The sequence below is a fragment of the Trichechus manatus genome, unplaced genomic scaffold, assembly GCF_000243295.1.
Source record: "Trichechus manatus latirostris isolate Lorelei unplaced genomic scaffold, TriManLat1.0 scaffold00048, whole genome shotgun sequence".
Classification (NCBI taxonomy): domain Eukaryota; kingdom Metazoa; phylum Chordata; class Mammalia; order Sirenia; family Trichechidae; genus Trichechus; species Trichechus manatus.
Genome location: NW_004443984.1, coordinates 7,896,867 through 7,918,845, shown reverse-complemented (window position 1 = coordinate 7,918,845; position 21,979 = coordinate 7,896,867). Strand labels below are relative to the sequence as shown.

At 51.6% G+C, this 21,979-nt stretch overlaps 1 protein-coding gene across 1 annotated transcript in view; it reads right to left on the bottom strand.

Moving 5' to 3' along the window:
* HSPG2 (heparan sulfate proteoglycan 2) overlaps window positions 1-21,228 on the bottom strand; it is a 91,610-nt gene extending 70,382 nt beyond the window's left edge. The window contains exons 1-5 of the mRNA XM_004377268.1: window positions 21,138-21,228; window positions 20,912-20,972; window positions 20,732-20,825; window positions 4,047-4,182; window positions 2,951-2,995 (exon numbers count right to left, since the gene is read on the bottom strand). Of these exons, the coding sequence (XP_004377325.1) occupies window positions 2,951-2,995; window positions 4,047-4,182; window positions 20,732-20,825; window positions 20,912-20,972; window positions 21,138-21,228 (427 nt within the window). The remainder of the gene's footprint in view (window positions 1-2,950; window positions 2,996-4,046; window positions 4,183-20,731; window positions 20,826-20,911; window positions 20,973-21,137) is intronic.
* Between the last annotated feature and the right edge of the window lie 751 nt (window positions 21,229-21,979).

Below are 21,979 nucleotides of genomic sequence, written 5' to 3'. Positions count from 1 at the left end.
GCTGGACTCTGCAGGGCGGTGTCTCTGAGGTTGAAGGAGAGAATAGGGAGGAAGGAGAGAGAAGGAAGAACTGCGCGAGAGGGTGGGAGGGAGGCAGAGGGAGATGGAGGCCCCCAGCGGGCCAGGGTGGGCCTCGGTCACTTACTGAGAGGGGCCTCCTCATCAGGCTTGGAGACCATCATGCCAGCCACAGGAGGGCGGCCCAGGGACGGCCCAGAGCCTGCAGAGGGAGCAGCACAGAGCAAGACAGGCGGGCAAGGAGACGGAATTAGGCATAGGGAGGGAGACAGAGAGAATAAGGCAGAGAGAGGGAGACAGAATCAGAGACAGAGACATGGAGATGGAGAGAGACGGAGGGAGACAGAGAGAATCAGAGACAGAGACATGGAGACGGAGAGAGTCGGAGGGAGACAGAGAGAATCAGAGACAGAGACATGGAGACAGAGAGAGACGGAGGGAGACAGAATCAGAGACAGACATGGAGACGGAGAGAGACGGAGGGAGACAGAGAGAATCAGAGACAGAGACATGGAGATGGAGAGAGTCGGAGGGAGACAGAGAGAATCAGAGACAGAGACATGGAGACAGAGAGAGACGGAGGGAGACAGAATCAGAGACAGAGACATGGAGACGGAGAGAGACGGAGGGAGACAGACAGAATCAGAGACGGAGACATGGAGACGGAGAGAGACGGAGGGAGACAGACAGAATCAGAGACAGAGACATGGAGAAGGAGAGAGACAGAGGGAGACAGAGAGAATCAGAGACAGAGACATGGAGACGGAGAGAGACGGAGGAAGAAACAGAGACAGAGGGAGGGAGGGTAGAAATGAGGGACACAGAGAGACAGATACAGAAACCCACAGAAAGGCGGAGAGAGAAAAGGTGAGACAAAGGCAGAGAGGAGGGAGGGATAAGGGGCAGAGATGGAGGCAGAGACGGAGAGCCAAACAGAAACAGAGACACCAAGAGGACAGAGATAGCTCGGGGCAGGGGTGGAGATGGAGACAGATGTCACAGCAGGACAGACAAAAGTGGGAAAAAGAGACAGGTCAGAAGGTGAAAAAAAACTGGGTGAGGGGAGGTGGGAAGGGGTCCCAAGGAGGGCAGGCAGAGCCAGAGGCTGTCAGGGAGGGTACTGGCACACAGGTGGGGCTGGGGACAGGGGCTGTGGCAGGGCTAGGCCAGCCAGAGCCCTGCCTGCAGGAAGACAGTGGGGAAGGAAGAGAGAGGAGAGTAATCTCAGAGGCTAGACTCTGGGGTCTGAGGTGAGGGGCACGGCCCGGGCATGGCCCCGTCATAGGCAGAGTGGCCTTGCTTGGAGGGCACCGTCCTTGGGCCAGGCTGAAGCAGGCACTCTGAGACTCTGGGAATCCAGGAGACACACCTGCTGCCTCCAGCTGAGATTCAATCCAGCCCTGGACCCACCCCCAAGGGCAGTGGGCGGTACCAGGGTTTGAGCCTGGAGAGTCTAGGCCCCACCTCCTCCCACAGATGGGCCCCCACTCACAAGGAAAGGTGTTGGGCCCTCCTCAGCTGCTACTCCCCAGCCCCACTCCTTCCCCCACCTCTGGCCTCTCCTGCCCTCACAACTGCTTCTCAGGGAGGGGAGGTGGGTGGCAGGGACTGCTTAGAGCAAGAGCCCCATGCAGGGGTCACAGATGTTTCCCAGAGGACTGTGGCCTCAGCAGGCAGGCATGTCTTGGCAACAGGCAGCTCCTGGCAAACACTGCCAGAGGCCACTCTGGGGTGTGGGGTGAGTACATAGGGCCGTCGGCAGAGGCCACTCTGGGGAGTGGCGTGAGTGCATGGGGCTGTCGGCAGAGGCCATTCTGGGGAGCAGGGTGGTTGTAGGGGCTGTTGGGATGCTCCCACTCCTGTACCCCTCCCCGATCTCTCAGGCATCCTGTAGCCCTGCAGAGACTGCATGTGGAGAAGCTTCAGGCAGAGTCCCAGTCCCAGGTGCTGGGAGGTCAAAGTCAGGACCAGGCCACCCAGGTCCTAACCCTCCTGTCTGCACTGGCCAAGCTGGGATGCCACTAGCTGCCATTTGGATACCCCTGATATGCCAGCTGAAGGGGGGTGACCCTCAACCCTAGAAAGGCCCAGGCCAGACTCGCCCAAGACCTGCAGTTTGAGCAGCACTGGATGGAGTGAGGCTGCCCAATGGTCAGTCTGAGCTGATCCCTCCTCCATCCTTGACCTTGATGACTCAGTGCCCCAGGCGCTGGCTCCCACAGAGAGCAGCAGGAACCATATGGAGCTGCTGGGCCTTGCCACGGGGTAGTTTCTTCTCTACCCTAGATTGCAGGGTGAGAGGAAGCAGGGACTAAAGCCCCATCCCGGTGCTGGCTGCACAGTTCAGGTGCCAGCAGAGAGGGCACCTGACTCCCTTCCTGCCACAAAGCCCAGCTGTCATCCTTCAACTCAGAACTCTTGGCCTCTCAGCAGATGACCCATTATCAGGCAGGAGTCCCTTCCAAGTCCGGGTGGGGCTGATTCCACTCTGTCAGCCTGCCCGAACCCCCTATTCCACACAGCCCCTCTGTTCTTCCCACCCTTGCCCTGGTGCCCCCAGCTCTATAGCAGCCACCCCCAAGGAGGGCTCTGGGGAAGGATTTCACAACTGAGCTGCCCTGGGAGGTGAGAATTTTAGCTCTGAATGCTGGCCAGCTGGCTTTCAGTCCCCATCAGAACTGGGCATTTCCTGGCCCCTGCCCTGGGCCTGTGGCAAAGGCAAGTGCAGAAGCCTGGCCATCCCCAATGTTGTAGGGACCTGCCACTGGTTCCACACAGCTGTCACTCAGCAAGTCAGAGAACACCCCATGGAGCTTGCCCTCCAGGGCAGGCCCCAGGAGTCTCTGAGGCCCTCAGCCCAGGCGATGGGGCTTCCGTGGCTGGGAGACCTGCTGGGGCTTTATGGGGTGAAGGGGGAGCCTCAGCAACTTACCCATCTGGAAGTCCCCACTGCCGATGTCCCCACTGCCTAGGTCATCTGCAAGCAAAAGAGAGGAGACATATTCAGCAACAACAATATTTGTTGAGCACCTACTGGATGTCAGGCACAGTTCTAGGCACCTGGCACATAGTGGGGAAGGGTAATGAATCCACAGTATGTTACCTTCCCCCATGCCCGGGGAGGGCTGGCCTGTAAAAATCAGCTTGAAGCCCTCCATCAGAGACAGTGTGGACCAAGGACCCAAACTCCAGGGACACAATTATCTATCTGGATGACTGCAGTGAAGGGGTCAGGTCAGGCCTCAAGGCGAGGACAAGGAGGAGGCAGAGTAAACCAAAACCAAACCCTCTGCCGTCCAGTTGATTTCGACTCACAGCCACGCTACAGGACAGAGTAGAACTGCCTCATAAGAGTTTCCAAGGCTGTAATCTTTAAGGGAGCAGGCTGCCATATCTTTCTCTCTCAGGGCTGGTGGGTTTGAATCACTGACATTTCGGTTAGCAGCTAAGCGCTTAACCACTGTGCCACCATGGTTCCTTATGGAAGCAGAGTAGAACCAAAAAAACACCCTATTACTGTTGAACTGATTCTGACTCATGATGACCCAATGTGTTACAGAGTAGAACTGCTCCATAGGGTTTTCTTGGCTGTAACCTTTACAGAAGCAGATAGTCAGGCCTTTGTTCAACGGTGCCACTGGGTGGGTTCGAACTGCCAACCTTTAGGTTAGTAGTCCAGGGCAAACCATTTGCACCACACAGGGTCCTTCAGGCAGAGAAGACTGGTGGAGCCATCATCCTGTACTATGTACCGCCAACAACCTTCCTGGGCCAGTCCTGAGAGTTCTGTGCTATGAGAAGGAGGCTGCAGCGGCAGAGTGCAATCACTGGCCCAGGGTCACACAGGTTATAAGGCAAGGACGCCAGGGTCACTGGGACCAGGGGTGAGGACATGCACAGCTCTTAGCCCATAGCAAGGGGCCACCTTGAGCAAGCTTCAGTGTGTCCCTCTAAGCACCAGTCTGCACTCCAGGGAATAACACAACCCCACCCCTCAGCCCTCCACTCCCAGCCCCTGGAAACCTCACCTCCGGAAGCACTGTCAGCCAGCAAGTCCTCGTCGTCAGAAAGGTCCGAATAGCTCCAGCCACCCCGGCCTGCCGTGACACTCTCTGCGTCCTCAGGTACAGACAAGCCATCATAGGCCCTCAGCCCATGGGTCACCTGCGGGAGGTCAGGCAGCAGACTGAGTCAAGCCCTCCACCTCCCGCCAAGCCCCAGGACCCTCCCCTCCCTTCAAGGGCAACCCAGAGTCGTACCCCAAAGCCCCTAGTGCCTAAGTTGGACTTAGTTTGGCGAAGAGAGCCAAGTCAGGACCGAACCATGGTTCTTGACTCAGTTTCCCCAAATCCCATTAGCCCCTGGAGGCCTCAGAGCCCAGCCCTACAAATTCACCGAGTTTGAATGCGTCCTCAAACAAAGCACACGATAAAATTAAAATCACTTTTGGAAGTGATGGCTCCTCTTCCTTTGGAGAAGACAAGGGACATCTGAGACATGAGTAGTGGTCAGGATGACACAGGTGGGTAAAGGGGTGGCCTGGGCCAGCAAAGATGGGGGATATGTGAGTGGAGGGGTGCCCAGAGTCAGTGTGGATGTGGGACACAGAATTGAGGATGAGTGGGTGAAAGTTGTTGCCTCTACCAGCAGCTCCTCCCCCACCACTTGGGCCACCTCCTTCTACTTCAGTTCAGGCCTCCAAACCTCTAGGCCTCAGGGGACACACTCCAGCCCAGTTGGAGAATTAGCTCTGGCACTTGTCACCACAATGACAGGCTCACCCCCAGGAGGGGGGTGGAGCACAGCAGCTGGGCTAAGTGGGGGCAGGACAGGTATGGTGTCAACACGTGACCTCACGCTAACGCTGAATCCCAGAGCAAGTGTCACCTCAGGCTCCTGGCCCTGCCCCTGCAGGCTCCCAAGGAAAAAGCCCCAGCACAAGGCCCCAGCTGCCACTATACTTGTCTTTCCCAGCTGTGGGAATGGGCAATGCATCTTTCCCCTTAGACAAGCTCAAGATGTTTCCTAAGGAGTTTTACCTGGTAACTTAGAGGAAAACAAACCCAGCAGAGCCCAAGGGAACCCCAGAGCCCACAAGCATGCACGGATTCACCGTGGTCCCAGTACATACACTCAACCCAGTGACCTGGTATGAGAGCCTCAGGCCCTGTTCTGGTCTTGGCCTATCTGGCCAGAAGGAAATGGTCTTGAGTATGAAAACCAAACCCAGCCCTCACTGGCTAGACAGGGTGCGGGCAGCAGGAGAGAGGCTCGAGAGGGAGGAAAAAAAAACATAGAGTCAACAAGCCACCACCACCTCCAACTCCCCACAGTCCCTGTCCCTGGCCCTCTGTGCTTTTACTCATGCTGTTCCCTCTGCTGGAATGCCCTTCCTCTCTTTGGTTATCTGGCTCACTCCTATTCATCCTCCAACATTCAGCCTAAGTATCACCTCCTCTAACTACTCAGTAGTAAAAAGGAACATATCACTGATAGGCACAGCAACACAGGTGAATCCCAAACACATCATGCTAAGTGAAAGAAGCCAGACACACTTCTGACTCATACCGATCCAATGTACAACAGAACAAAACACTGCCCAGTCCTGCACCATCCTCACAATCGTTGCTATGCTTGAGCCCATTGTTGGAGCCACTGTGTTAATCCATCTCGTTGAGGGTCTTCCTCTTTTTTCGCTGACCTCTTACCCTCCCAAACATGATGTCCTTCTCCAGGGACTGGTCCCTCCTGACAACATGTCTAAAGTATGTGAGATGAAGTTTTGCCATCCTCACTTCCAAGGAGCACTCTGGCTATACTTCTTCCAAGACAGACTTATTAGTTTTTCTGGCAGTGCATGGTATATTCAATATTCTTCGCCAGCACCATAATTCAAAGGCATCGATTCTTCTTTAGTTTTCCTCATTCATTGTCCAGTTTTCACATGCATATGAGGCAACTGAAAATACCATGGCTTGGGTCAGGTGCACCTTAGTCTGCAAGGTGACACCTTTGCTTTTCAACATGTTAAAGAGGTCTTTCGCAGCAGATGTGCCCAATGCAATATGTCGTTTGATTTCCTGACTGTTGCTTCCATGGGCATTGATTGTGGATCCAAGAAAAAGGACATCCTTGACAACTTCAATCGTTTCTTCATTTATCATGTTGCTTATTGGTCCAGTTGTGAGGATTTTTGTTTTCTTTATGTTGAGCTGTAATCCATACTGAAGGCTGTGGTCTTTGACCTTCATCAGTAAGTGCTTTAAGTCCTCTTCACTTTCAGCAAGCAAGGTTGTGTCATCTGCATAACGCAGGTTTTTGATGAGTCTTCCTCCAATCCTGATGCCACATACTTCTTCATATAGTCCAGTTTCTTGAATTATTTGCTTAGCATACAGACTGAATAAGCATGGTGAAAAGATACAACCCTGATGCACACCTTTCCTGACTTTAAACCATGCAGAATCTCCTTGTTATGTCTGAACGCCTGCCTCTTGGTCTATGTACAGGTTCTGCATGAGCACAATTAAGTGTTTTGGAATTCCCATTCTCTGCAATGTTATCCATAATTTGCTATGATCCACACAATTGAATGCCTTTGCATAGACAATAAAACACAGGTAAATATCTCGCTGGCATTCTCTACTTTCAGCCACGATCCACCTGACATCAGCAATGATATCCCTGGTTCCACGTCCTCTTCTGAACCTGGCTTGACTTTCTGACAGTTCTCTGTCAATGTACTGCTGCAAACGTTTTTGAATGATCTTCAGCATAATTTTACTTGCGTGTGATATTAATGATATTGTTCGATAATTTCCGCATTCTGTTGGATCACCTTTCTTTGGAATGGACACAAATATGGATCTTTTCCAGTCGGTTGGCCAAGTAGCTGTCTTCCAAATTTCTGGGCATAGACAACTAGTGCCTCTAGTGCAGCATCTGTTTGTTGAAACATCTCATTTGGTATTCCATCAATTCCCGCAGCCTTGTTTTTCGCCAATGCCTTCAGTGCGGCTTGGACTTCTTCCTTCAGTACTATCAGTTCTTGATCATATGCCACCTTCTGAAATGGTTGAATGCTGACCAATTTTTGGTACAGTGACTCTGTATATTCCTTCCATCTTCTTTTGATGCTTCCTGTGTTGTTCAATTTTTTGCCCATAGAATCCTTCAATATCGCAACTCGAGGCTTGAATGTTTTTTTCAGTTCTTTCGGCTTGAGAAATGCCGAGTGTGCTCTTCCCTTTTGGTCTTCTAACTCCAGCTCTATGCCCATTTCATTATAATACTTAACTTTGTTTTCTCGAGCCGCCCTTTGAAATCTTCTGTTCAGCTCTTCTACTTCATTATTTCTTCTATTTGCTTTAGCTATTCTACATTCAAGAGCAAGTTTCAGAGTCTCTTCTGACATCCATTTTGGTCTTTCTTTCCTATCTTTTTAATTACCTGTTGCTTTCTTCATGTATGATGTCCTTGATGTCATCCCACAACTTGTCTAGTCTTCGGTCATTAGTGTTCAATGCATGAATCTATTCTTGAGATGGTCTCCAAACTCAGGTGGGATATATTCAAGGTCATACTTTGGCTCTCATGGACTTGTTTTAATTATCTTCAGCTTCATCTTGAACTTGCATATGAGCAACTGATGGTCTGTTCCAAAGTTGGCCCCTGGCCAACTGAGCTTTTCCATCATTTCCACAGATGTAGTCGATTTGATTCCTGTGTATTCCATCCAGTGAGGTCCACCTGTATAGTCGCCGTTTATATTGTTGAAAAAAGGTATTTGCAATGAAGAAGTCGTTGGTCTTGTAAAATTCTATCATGTGATCTCCGGCGTTGTTTCTATCACCAAGGCCATATTTTGCAACTACCGATCCTTTTTCTTTATTTCCAACTTTCGCATTCCAATCACCAGTAATTATCAATGCATCTTAATTGCATGTTTGATCAATTTCAGACAGTAGAAGTTGGTAATTGTCCTAGTCATCTAGTGCTGCTCTAACAGAAATACCACAAGTGGATGGCTTTAGCAAAGGGAAGTTTATTCTCTCACAGTCCAGTAGGCTACAAGTCCAAATTCAGGGCGTCAGCTCTAGGAAAAAGCTTTCTCTCACTGTCATCTCTGGAGGAAGGTCCTTGTGATGTATCAGTCTTCCTTTGGTCTGGGAACATCTCAGCGCAGGAACCTCAGGTCCAAAGGCCATGCTCCGCTCCCAGCACTGCTTTCTTGGTGGTGTGAGGTTTCTATGTGTCTCTGCTCGCTTCTCTCTTTCATATCTCAAAAGAGATTGCATTAAGATGCTAATCTTGTCAACTTCATCAGTATAACCTCATCACAGTGATAGAATTTACAACACATAAGGAGATCACATATAATCTCATCATAGTGATAGAGTTTACAACACATAAGGAAATCACATAACGCAATCATACAATACTGGGAATCATGACCCAGCCAAGCTGACAAATATTTTTAGGGGACACAACTCAATCCACGACAGTAACTAATGGATGTCTGCAGCTGTTTCTTCTCATTCTGAGTTGTACCTCATCAGCAAATGAAGGTCCCGAAAGCTTTACTCCACCCACATCCTTAAGGTCAACTCTACTTTGAAGAGGCAGCTCTTACCTAGTCATATTTTGGGTGCCTTCCAACCTGAGGGGCTCATCTTCTGGCACTGTATTAGACCATGTTCCACTGCAATCTGTAAGGTTTTCACTGGCCAATTTTTTCAGAAGTAGACTACCAGGTCCTTCTTCCTAGTCTGTCTTAGTCTGGAAGCTCCACTGAAACCTCTCCACCATGGGTGACCCCACTGGTATTTGAAATATGGCGGCAAAGCTTCTAGTATCACAGTAACCCACAAGCCACCACAGTAGGACAAGCTGACAGACGCGTGGTGGTGTGAAACTCCCGGGGGGAAGAAATCTAATCTACAGTGACAAAAAGATCAGGAGTTGCCTGGGACCTGGTGTGGGGTGGGGTTGGCTGGCATGAGGCACAAGAAAACCTTTTAGGGTGATGGAAATGTTGTATATCTTGATTGGGGTTGGGTTCCCCAGGTATATATATCTCATCTCATCACTGAAATGTACACTTCAAATGGGTGCATTTTACTATATGTAATTTGTATCTCACAAGGATGACTAACAAGAAAATCTCCTCTGGGAAACCTTGTCCTGGTCTTGCTCTTCACAGACACCTCCACCTCTAGGCTGAGTTCTGGGCTCACCTTGTAATTATCTGGACCCTCACTGGGATGGAAGCACCTTGAAGGCAGGGACTGTGAAAAATGCATCTCTACCTTCTCAGCACCTCATGTTCACTAAATGCTTGAATGAATGAACAAAAATGTTGTTGCCTGTTGCTTCTAGCTGCTTCCTGAACATGACTTGCTTTGGAGGTACCACTCACCTCCACACCCTCACTGCATGCATCTCCCTTCCCAGGCTGTGGGCTCCCTGAGGAGGGTCTGGGTGTCATTTGGTCATCTTTGTGTTTGCAGTGCTACCACCCCTATTTGTAAGGTTGTGCTGCCCACATCTTATTCTCTGCTATGGCCTAACTCCCTTCCCCGCCGCAATCTACAGGCAAACCCCTCCTCCTGTTCCTTCTCCTCTCCCACCTCTGAACAAGTGCCTATTCCTGACCTGAGTGGCCTGTGGACTTCTGGAGGTTTGCATCAAGGAGTGTGCTTTCGAACCTCCAGAAGCTGGCTGGAAATACAGATTACTGGGCCCGTTCTCAGAGCCACCGAGTCAGGCTCTCCCCACCCCTGGTGGGAAGGCCATAGTTGTACATGCACAGGATATTCTGACAGCCACTGGTTAAGAACCACAGGACCAGCCCCTCACCAGAGGCTCTGCTTCCTTCCCTGCGGTGGCATAGAGGGCAATGTTCCCACTGGGTGTGGGGGTGGGTCCTGGGCAGGCCCTGATTGACCCAGGGGGAGTATGAGGCTAGGGCTGGTGCAGGGGCACTGACCCTAGGCAGAGGAAGTGGTCTAGGCAGGGATAGGCTTGGATCCTCTCCATCCGGGGAAAACTCTCTCTGTCGCTACTATCCCCCTCCCCCAATCCCCAGTGGAAGCAAGGCTGTGGAGGGCATGCATGGGGCACAGAGATTCCTGGCACCCCCTAGACACTGCTGTCTGGGAAGGAAAACCCTGGTGCAGTGAGCGAGGTCCAGAGCTTCTCCCCAGGAAAGAGGAGCCGGAGACAGGGAGGGGGGCAACGGGCTTGGGACTGGACAGGAAATAGCTAACTGAGATTCAACTTGAAAAATCATCAGGAACACACATCTGCAGAAAGAGGGGAAAGAGAATTCAAGCATATCGGGGCCTGGCCAGAAGCCTCTCCCACCCCCCTAGGGGTCCCAGGAATAGGACCCTTCCATATGCCAGCCTGCCGTTGCTTGCAGCCCCTTCCCCATGGTCCAAGGCTCCGGGGTCAGGTCAAGGCCTGCAGCAGCGGACAAGTCAGCAAGAGCAGAGCCTTCATTTGTAAAAAGCTGAAGCTCAAAAGATTCCAGCAGCTGTATTTCACATTTGGGAGGGAAGATGGAGCCAGACAGGAAAGAAGCTTCTGGAAAGAGCTAGAAGGAGCCTGAGACTTGACCATAGAAGGGGACTTGGATTCATATCTGGAAAGTCCAAGATCTGCTTGGGGAATAATAAGAACTAATGTTTACTGAGCACTTACTATGCACCAGGCACTGTTTTATGTATTTTCAGAGGTGCTAAACCCGGTGGCACTATTAACCGTCCTATTGTAAAGATGGGGAAATGGAGCAGAGAGAGCCGGATAACCTACTTGAAGATATCAGCATGTGCTAGGGCTGGGATTTGAATCCTGGTGGCCTGGTTCCAAAGTCTAAGCTCTTACTACTGTGCTATATAGCCTCTGTAACCAGTGCTGTGGAATGAGCCAGAACTGCGGTCACTGACAGTCACTCCCACAGAGACTCTCAGCCACACTGTACTTCACAGTTTACAAAGCATTTCCTCAGCCTCAGTGTTATTTGACCCTGACAATGACCCTCTGAGGTAGTTGGGCAAGAGTTAATTGCCCTCTTTTACAGAAGAGGGATCAGAGACCCTGGGAGAAGTGACTTGCCCAAGATCACAGGTGAGTAGATGGCGGAGATAGGGCTGACTGGGACCTCCTGGCTTCCCACCCACAGCCCTCCAGTCACCAGGGAAGGGGGAGGGGCTGGGCTGGGCCTCCGGGTTGGCCATGAGGCCTAAGCAGAGGGGTAGTGCCAGGAAGCCCAGGGTTGGCTGGTCCCCATCCCCATATTGACCAGTTACGAGTATGCCCCACAGGATGCCCAAGCTAGCAGAGGCTTAGACCCATGCAGGGTGTGCCTGAGGTCCCAAGAAAGGCAGAAGGCAGAAACAGAACCCAGGCTTCCTGCTTTCCAGTCTGTCTCCGGCTGTGAGGGAGCCTGGTTTCCTCCCAGAGGAACCCAGTGCTCCAGGCAGGCACTGGAGCCGGATGGCGGGGCTGCACAGGAGGGGTCCAGAGGGCAGACCTGGGCCAGAAAGGAAGGAGCCAAGCAGAGAGGGGGATTTTCCAGACCCCATAGGTTCCTGGTGGAGGAAGGTGGGAGGATGTCTGACTCATCCAGGCCAAGGCCAGAGGTCTGTTCTAACATGCTGGGAACAATTGTTTAGGTGGCGGGCAGTGGCCTCCAGTGGGCAGGCTCTCCCTCAACACAGGCAGGGTCCAGATAGGAGGAGCACTGGACAGGCAAGGACTTCTGGGAGCACACACTCCCTGCGGCTGGTTGTATTCAGGCCCCCGTGGCGAGGATGGGGGCATACAAGGTGATCCAGGTCCAGGTTCTGTAAAGGTCCTTGGGGACAACAGACGGGCTGAACCTCCTCTCCTGGCCTAGGTAGGGATGCAGAGGGAGCAAAGGTCAGCTGGGAAGGACCTGGAGCAGAGGTGACAGCTCAAGCTGTAAGGGAGGGGTACAGGACATAGAAAAAGTTTGGGCACAGGGGGAGGTGCAGATACAGATAAAGGGTATAGAATCTAGGGTTTGAGCTTTGTTTGCTGTTTACTGTGGTAAATATATGGGTAAAAAAAGATGTGCCATTTCTACAATTCTCACAGGTATAGTTTAGTAACATTATGTTCATCATAGTGTTCAACCATTACCTAATAACGTTCCTGAATTTTTCCATCTTAATAGAAGCTCAGTGTCCCCTAAGCATTGTGTCTTCCTTACCCTTCCCTCACCCCGGCCCCTGGTAACCACTAATAAACTTTCATTTCTATACACTTGCCTGTTCTCGATATTTCATATAAGTGAGATCATACTAGGGTTTGAGGTTTTTAAGGTTTTTGTTTTTTTTTTTAAGTGAGGATTGTGGGCCTTGCAAAGGTTATGTGCGTGTGTAATAAGAGTTTCTGGCGTTACTAAAATCAAAGGTATAGAAACATGGCAGCACAGTGAAGAGCTGACAGCAAGAATGGCCCCAATCCTGCCCTAAACACTGTGCCTGGACCACCTCATTTAATCCTCACAGTCACCCTGGAAGGGCTGGCACTACAAGGCTCTGATGGTGTACGGGTTAAGCGTTTGGCTGCTAACCAAAAGGTCGGCAGTTCAAATCCACCAGCTGCTCCTTGGAAGCCCTATGGGGCAGTTCTAGTCTGTCCTATAATAGGGTCACTGTGAATTGGAATCCACGGCAATGGGTTTATCCTTTATCTGCAATAATGAAAAACAGAGAGTTCTAAAAACAAGTGTTTTTAAAAATATTTTTGTAGCAAGCTCATTTGGTGCCAAGTCCTGACCTGAACTGATATGAAGCTATTAATACCTTATTCACTCCACTTAGGGTAAAGAGTCATACATTTTGCTGTAGAAATATTAATGCGTTTTATTACGGGGTGTTTTCCTGGACTCCCCTGAGGGTGTCACATCACAGCTGGCACATGCCCTATGTCGCCCTTCTCAAATTTTAAAACTTTTGACTTCCAAAACACATCTGACCCCCAGGGTTTTGGTTAATGGACTATGAATGTGTATTATTATTATTTCTGTTTTACAGACAAGCAAACTGAGGCTCAGAGAGGGTCAATGTGTAAATGTGATCAAGCATGTCAGGCATTCAGTGCCTCGTATACAGTAAGTGCTCAATGAACGCTAGTACCATGCAGGAGGTGGGGTACTTGCTGGGGACAGATAATAGGTTTGACTCCAAGGCTAAAGTCATCTGCCTGCTTTGAGGCCGACTCTGGGGCTGACCCCAGGACAGCAGGTTCCCCACTCCGGCTTGGACCAGAGACATTCTTCACATGCCTTTGGCAGCCAGCCCGTCCCCTCCCTCCTTGGTCTGGGCTGGGGACTGAGCCCCCCACTGCCCCCGCAGCTGGACAGGAAGGTCTGAGCCCCTCACAGTCCCCAGGGTGGCTGCAGCTGCCCAGGGCAAGACTCCAGGCATCTGGGCTGGAGTGAGTTCACTCCATCAAAATCCAGAGACAGCACGGGGGTGGACACATGAGCCCCTGCCTGCCCACCTGCCTCTTCCCCCACTGGTCTCTCAGCAGGCTTGGCCTCAAGTCCCGCAGCAGAGGAACCAGCACATGCATGGCCCATGGCCTCCAAGTCCCCAGGAGGGACATGAACCCAGACAAGTTGCCTCTCGCACTCTGCCATACTACAGGCTTCCAGACAACTGCCAAAAGAGCTGCTCCCTACAACTGAGCTACATCCCAAGCTCCAGACCCAGGGTCAAGGTGCCCCTACCCCACCCCCAGGCCGCCCAGTGCCCTGTCCATAGGCAGCAGACAGCAAAGGAAAAGGAATCTGTCAGGGCAGCAGTTTGTTGTGCAAACTGCCAGGGTGAGTGAGCCCCACACAAAGGCCAAAAGGCCTTTAATCCCCTAGCAGTTTGAGAGGGGCGCTGGGCCGGAAAGAAGGTGGCCACAGCCTTCTCTGGCATGCCTGGGTGCCCGTGCCACTCGGGAAGGCTGCCAGCTTCCCACACTCAGGCCCTGGAGGTGGCAGGACCTTTGCCAGCCAGTCAGCCAGGAAGAACAGTGAGCCCGAAGAAAGGAGCAGGGCTGACATTCACCAAGTGCTTACAACGTGCCAGGTGCTGAGCTCAGATCTTGACAGGATCATCTCACTCAAACCCCACGAAGTAAATACTGGCAGCACCTCCACTGTACAGATAAGAAAACTAGGCTCAGAGAGGTAAAGTCACCTGCCCAAGGTCACACAACAAAAGCAACAGGAGTTGGTTTTGAAACCAGTGCCCCTTTTGCTGGGCTCACTCCCCTACTCAGCTAGCTCTGAATCAAGGCCACCAACAGGCCCCTGCTTCTGGTCCCTGTTCTCTGTAAGCTCAAACAAGGACTGGGACCTGGAAGGCTGTGGGTCCATCCAGAGCCCAGTGGGAGCACTGGGGACGGGTCAGGCAGGGTCTTCAGCTGAGACCAAGGGTGCAGGGAGCTGGCGTCTGGAGTTTTCTAGTCCTAGCTCTGCCCCTATCTCACCATGTGGGCTTGGACAAACCCCTTAACTACCTCCCCTTTTAGCAAATTTTAATGAGTCTCTACTATGTGCCAGGCTTCCATACAGGCCAGCTCAGTCTATGTGAAGGTAACCACCATGAGTGCTGTGATTTTCATCTGTTTTGATCATTGCTGCATCTCTGAAACTGAAAAGAGTGCCTGGCACATAGTAGGTGCTCAGTAAATATTCGTGACTCACTGACAGACTGAATGAACAAACTTTCCCAACAATCCTGAGGTAGGAATTAGCCCATGTCACCGAAAAAGAAAGCAAAGTTCTGAAAGAGTAAATAAGGACTTGCCCAAGGCCACACAGCTAGAAAGTGCTAGAAAGTGCCATAACACCTCATCCCAAGGGACAGAGAGGGTAAATCACATGATTCCTGAATCCCACTGTTAAAACACCTTCTGCCCTTGGATAACAATCCCTCCGGGCCTCAGTTTCCCCAGTTATAAGATGGGAACAGAAAATCCTGCTTTGACCTTGTTTGCCTCCTTCCTGGGCTGTTGGGAGGGGCAAGTGGAGTGAGGGAGTGACCTGCTTTGGGAAGCGTGGCTAAGGACACTTGTCAGTGAACTCGTTCCTGAACACCAAATCTGTCCAGCCTTTCTCAGGCAAGCCTCTGCTCTCTGCTGTGGAGGCCCCTGTAACTTAGCTGGGGCGGTGCCTGAGCTGGTCTGCTACTGTCCAGGGCCTAGCCAGAGCACTTTCTCTCAGAGTCTCACAGAGATGTAGCTGGTGGAGCGGAGAGAGAGCCAGACTCTGGTCTCAGATACCCCTGACTCCAGCCCCCACCCCCTGCCACTTTCTAGCTATGGGGCCTTACGTCCCCCATCTGTAAAAGGATAATCCTAGACTTAAAAAAAAAAAAAGAAATTACCCATTTGATACAACTTCAGGGCCTCATTTTGGGTTATATTACATTGCAAGAAGTAGCAGTACAGATAATATTAAAGCTAAGAACAAATAGTAAAAAAGAAAAAGGGATAATCAATCAGACCTGCCCTATGATGTTCAAATCAAGTTACTTCAACCTCTATTTACTAAGCACCTACTATGTTATGGAGGCCCTGGGTGGCACAAATGGTTAAGTGCTCGATCACTAACCAAAAAGTTGGCAGTTTGAACCCAGCCAGAGGTGCCTTGGAAGAAAGACCAGATGATCTGCTTACGAAAGGTCACAGCCCTGAAAACCCCACGGAGCACAGTTCTACTCTGCAAACATGGAGTCGCCATGAGTCGGAACCAACTTGAAGGCAACTGATTTGGTTTTGGAACTATGTTATATGCTGGATGCTGGGGATAAAAGGATGAAGTAGATAGACATGGAGCTCTGTGCTCCTGGGGGAGACAGACCATTAAAGCAAGTGATGACAACAGAGTAGGAGAGCTCTGAAGAGGAAGGACAGCAGGCTGAGGGAGCCCAGAGGAGGGTCCCCTCACTTAGTAGGGGCTAGGGAGTTTGGGGAAGGCTTCCCAGAGGAAGTGACCATTAAGCTGGGACTGAACGATGAATTCCCTAAACGGGGGAGAAGGGGGATGAGTGTGTGCCAGGCAGAAGGAAGGGTACATGCAAAGGCCCAAGGTGGGGGAGGGCCTGGCATGTTCACGGGACTGGAAGAAGTTTGGTGCAGTGGGACATGGTGTGCGAGCTGGCAGAGGATCAAGGGGGAGCAGATCTAGTGGGCTTTTCCACTTAAAAGTTCTGGGCCCCTTGGCTGTGCTGCTGACATGATGCTAGTGGCGGAGCTCAACTTCCCTCAGTACCCCCAGCGCTCCCCTCTTGCCCTCAGAGATACCCAAAAATAGGCCTCCCCTAGAGCTTAGTGAGCTGCCTGCTGGCTTAGATGGAGGAAGCAGGAAGCCACTGGGAAATGCCCCTGCCCCACCCGTGTGCCAGGTGTGGCCGAGGTGGTGGGGGTGGCCTAAGCAGGAGCTGCTTCTAGACTGGGCCGCCCAGTGAGAAGGTCTCTAGGGGTTGAACATTATCCGCCAAGCACTGTCGGTGCCAGCTGCGCCTGCGGCATTCACGTGCCTGCCTCCTGCCCGTAGCCCGGCTTGGTTCTCAAGTTCTCTGGCTCCTGGGGTGGCCTGCTGCCATAGAGCACTGGTGTGTCTGTCTGGCTTCAGGGCAACAGACCTCAAGGCATGCCGTCCTGGTCTGGTCTGCCCAAGCCCTCCAGATTTCATGAATGAAGTCCCTACCACAGTGCAGGCCCATGGGGGCACGGAGAGAATGTTCCACAAATTTTTGTTGAAATGGGACAACATTAACAACAATGACCACTTCCTGAACCTGCTAGGTGAGGTCTTCCTTTGCTCTTGACTCCCCCAAGGTTTACAAGAGAGGCCCTTATTCTGGCTGGCAAGACTCTACATGATCTGATACCCCACTCTGCAACCTCATTTCCTACCACGCTCTCCCCACTTCCTATTTGCTGGCCACTTCCATCTCACCAAACCCCTTCCCACTTCGGTACATTTGCACTTGCTGTGTCCCCTGCCTGGGACACTGGCCCCAGATATTCGATGGCTCACTCCTTCACTTCCTCTGGCTTCTGCTCAAATGTCACCTTTGCAGGGCCTATCCTGATCATGTCCCATGTCCACAATCTATTATAGCTCTTTGTCATTCTCTACCCCTTAGCCTGTTTCATTGTTTTTCATAGCACCTCACCACCTGACATGTTCAAATATTTACATGTTTATCTGTCTATAAGCAGCCCTGGTGGTACAAACAATTAAGCACTCGGTTGCTAACTGAAAGGCTGGCAGTTTGAACCCACCCAGTGGCTCCGCAGGAGAAAGACTTGGCGATCTGTTTCCGTAAAGATTACAGTCAAGAATACCCTGTGCGGCAGTTCTACTCTGTCACATGGGGTCACTATGAGTCAAAATTGACTCAACGGCACCCAACAACAACATCTGTCTATTATCTATCTCCCCCACTAGTACACAAGCTCCACAAAGGCAGTGACTCTGTCCATTTTGCTCACAGCTGTATGCCTACCATCTAAGAGCACCTGGCACATAGTAGACTCTCAGCAGTATCTGTTAATGAATGAATGAGGTTTACAAACGAGGAAACTGAGGCTCTGATAGGTGACTTGCCCACAGTTGGCGGTTGGAAGAGCCAGGACTTGAACCCAAGATCCCCAGTTCCAAACCAGAACTCTGTACTACCCCATGTCTACCCCCATGCCGCCGGCCATCTCTTTGGCCCCTGACTCCTGTGGCTTTCTTGCCAGAAGGTCCATCTCTAGAGGGACAAGAAGCTGCCAATGGTCACTGAGGAGAGGACCTGTCCCGCTGCCCAGAACCAGCATCCCAGGTGGCGGGCGGGGGCTCAGTGACATGCAGGGGCTGAAGCTCCAGCTCCAGGGCCTTGTGCAAGGCAGCCAGGCCTCGGTGACCCGCTCAGCGCCTGCTCCCGTGGGCATCGGCAACAGGAAAAAACAGGCTGGAATGGCAGCCCAACAGCTGTGGCCAAGGCAGCCAACTCCCCTCAACTCCATCGCCCCCTAGGACTTTCCTCATCTGCTTCCCGGAAGGGGAGGAGGGGGTAGGCAGGGCCGAGCCCATGGAAGAAGACAGGCCTGTGGGCAACACAGCTGGAAATGAGAGGAAGGCCCCCTTCCTTTTGAAGTGACACCATCCTCTTTCCTCATGGCTAATATCCACTCTGGACATATTGATTCTGGGGACAGGAATAGGTATGTGGGGGGAGAGTCCTGCAGACAAACACATCTGGAAAAAGCTCGTTAAACAAAGCCAAGCTGGTTCTCTAAGCCTGAAATGACTTGAACACCATCATGGGGGAGGAGGGACACAATTATTTAGCATTTCTCAAACTTGCTTAACTTGGAGCCCTTTCTTTAATGCAGAGCTCACAGGACAGAATACATTTTGGGAACACTCATCCGAAATGTACTGCCTTTCCCTCAACTAGCTGCCAAAGGCTGTTGTTAGGTGTCTTCGAGTCGATTTTCTACTCGTAGCAACCCCATGTGACAGAACTGCTCCATAGGGTTTTCTAGGCTTTAATCTTTATGGGGGCAGGCTGCCAGGTGCTTAACTGTTGCGCCACCAGGGCTCCTAGGCTGCCAACTCGTTCTCCCTAAATAGGCTTCAGATATAAGATGTGACCACCTCCCCCAGGGGTCCTGAAGGGTGGGCTCCTGAAGACAGAAGAGCCACGAGGCCTACTGCAGTGAAGTGCTGACGGAGGAAAATCAGGCCTGGTGACAGGCTAGTTGGCGGCGGGAGGGGTATGTTCTCTCCTCAGAGAGGCCACCTCTGCTCTGAGACCCTGTTATTTGAAAAACCCCTCCAGGACCCACCTCTTTCTTCCCTGGCCACCAGTCTGCCCCTCTCAGGTGGGGGCAGAGAGGGTGGTTCAGTCCCTGGTAACTCCCAGTCCCCTAGGACCATCCAGAAGTCTAAGGGTGCTGCCTCCAGAAATGGCGGGAGCTGACTGTTCTAAGGGAGAGTTCAGCTGCTGAGTGCCGAGAATAGGGGCTTGACAGGAGGCGGTGAGAGCACAGGAGCTGGTGCTTGTCCAGATAGCAGCTTGGGTCACGGACTTCCAGCTAGCTCTAGTCCCTTGGGCAAATCCCTCCCCCTCCCTGAGCCTCAGGCCCCGCTCTCTGAAATGATGAAATAGGCCTAGATAAGTGGTTTCCATCTGTCCTCAGCTGCCTCAGGGGTCACTTTGGGGAGTGTGTAAAGCAGAAAGGGAGATAGGGAGAGTTTGGGGGACAGGTAGAGTTCAGGGAACCTCCCCCAAATACTAGCTTCAACCAAAACAAAATCCATCTTTTTCCATTTTATATCCTGACCTACCTAATATGTCTGGTTCAGCTACTTACTAGCTGTGAGGCCATGGGCAAGTCATTTCACTTCTCTATGCCTCAGTTTCCTCTAATAAATGGGCACGATAATTAATAGTAATCATATCCACCATGGAGCCCTGGTAGCGCAGTAGTTAAGAGTTTGGCTGCTAATCAAAAGGTCGGCAATTCGAATCCACCAGCCACTCCTTGGAGACCCTATGGGGCAGTTCTACTCTGTCCTACAGGGTTGCTATGAGCTGGAATCAACTCAGTGGCAATGGGTTTGGGTTTTTGGTTTATGTTCACCTTGTAGGATTGTTGTGTTAAATGAAAACGTAAAATGCAACAAGTAGTACCCAGCACATGGTAAATGTTCTATAAGTGTTTGCTGTGATTATTGCTGTAATATTTGGATTGAAGTAAAGGTTTCACTGCTTAATAATAAGCTTAAAAGCTATCAATTTAGATGATCCCAAAAGTTCCCTCTGGCTTTCGCAGTTCAGAACATCAAAACCCTGGAATGTTAGGATTCTAAAATTCTAGGCTGTGACTCCCACCAGCAAGGGGGGTGGGGCTAGAGGAAGGAATTACAGGCCAGAACCAAGCCATAGGAGCCAGAGTGCAGGGAACTGCCCGATAAAGGGTTATTATTATCATCACCATCATTTATTTATTTATTCCTCCCACTGCCACCCTGTTCCAAAAAAATTCAAGGGGCTTACAAAGATGCACACACCACAGTAAGAGAAAATAAACTCAATACACATAAGAAAAACTAGGGTAGGCAGACAGACAGAGCCTGGAGTAAGGGACTACTCATTTGGTGCTGAGCTTTCCGTGGTCAATGGGAAGAAGGAAACTTGACCAGTCCCTGGATTCCGTGTCCCATGAGGTAATAACAAACCTGTTGCTTAGAAGATGCACAACTATTCCTGATACTAAGAGCAGGGGATGTCCCAAGGGACAAGGTCTTTCTGGAGCGCTTTTCTGCCCTTGTGAGTGAGGTTGCTGTCCCCTTGGTGTCCACTGGACATGACCCTCTGAGGCCGAAGCCATGGGCAGAGGCTAAAGTGATCGAAGAACTAGGCTGGCTGGAATGGCAGGTCCAGAAGCTCCCTCAACATCCTCACCTCAGCATCCGTGGTCTGGGCAGGACTACCCATCCCTCCCCAAGTCTGAACACAGCCAATGCCCAAAATAGACACAGCAGGAGAGGATGCCAGGAGGCCCCGGGCAGGGGCCCTGGAGAGGTGGAGGCCTGGGTGGGCCAATGCACACACAATTCTGGTGCATAAAGCGGCAACTTCACTTGGGCACACGACTCTCCCAGAAGTCCCCTGCCCACCAGGCTCCCCGGCAGCCGCAGGCTGCTCACGCTGCTCACGCTGCTCACGCACGACCCAGGCTGCTGCTCTGCCCTGCCTACAAGGCGGGCCTTCCTGCAGGAGCCAGACGGAAAAGTCTTCGTAGAAAACACTGCCCGCACCATATAGGGAAGTGTCCAGACCTCCTCCCTGCTTCCCACCTCCACAGGCAGCCTCCCTGAGGATCTTCCACTCCAAGCTGGCTCCTTTCGGGTCCCCCAGCTGTAGGCAAAGACAATGGGGGCTATTCTGGGCTGCATGGGTATATTTAAAGCTCTGGCTGGGCTCATCCCTGGGGAGCAAGAGGCCTTGGCCTTGGTAACACCTTCCTGAAATTGTTGCTGCCCAGACAGGCGGCAACTGCAGCCCATATTTTCCCAACCTCACCAGCTAATTCTTGAGATCCTGAGGGATTTCTCATGAGTACCCACTCCTCCAGGAAGTCTGGGTGATTCAGCATGAATGCCTCGTCCTCCATGGAGCCCTGGTGGCGCAGTGGTTGAAGCACTGGGCTGCTAACTGAAAGGTCAGTGCTTTGAACTGACCAGTTGCTCCAGGGGAGAAAGATGCAGCAATTTGCTTTTGTAAAGATTACAGCCTTGGAAACCCCGTGGGGTGGTTCTACTCTGTCCTATAGGGTTGCTATGAGTCGGAATTGACTTGACAGTAACTGGTGACCGGTTTGGTGTTTTTTACAGCCCTAATCCTCCAGGAAGCCTTCAGGCCATGGGGCCGCCTCTTACATTAAGCAGCCTGACACACTTACTTAAGACATCAAAAAAAAAAAACCAAAAAACCTAACCCATTGCCATGGACGACTCCGACTCACGGTGACCCCATGTGTTACAAAGAAGAACCGTTCCATGGTGGTTTTCTTGGCTGGAATCTGTGATGCCACTGGGTGGGTGAGAAATGCCAAACTTTAGGTTAGTAAGGGAGCACAAACCATTTGACGCTCTAAGGCCGAAGCCAGGGGCAGAGGCTAAAGCGATCAAAGATCCAGGCGGGCTGGAATGGCGGGTCCAGAGAGCACCCTCACCATCCTCACCCCAGCATTCACGGTCTGCGCAGGATTACCCATCCCTCCCCAAGTCTGAACACAGCCAGTACCCAAAATAGCCATAGCAGGAGAGAATGCCAAGAGGCCCCAGGCGGGGCCCTAGAAAGGGACATCACTCAGACACAATCGCTGGGAATCAGAAGAGCTGAGTCCTGGCCCTGCTCTGCTA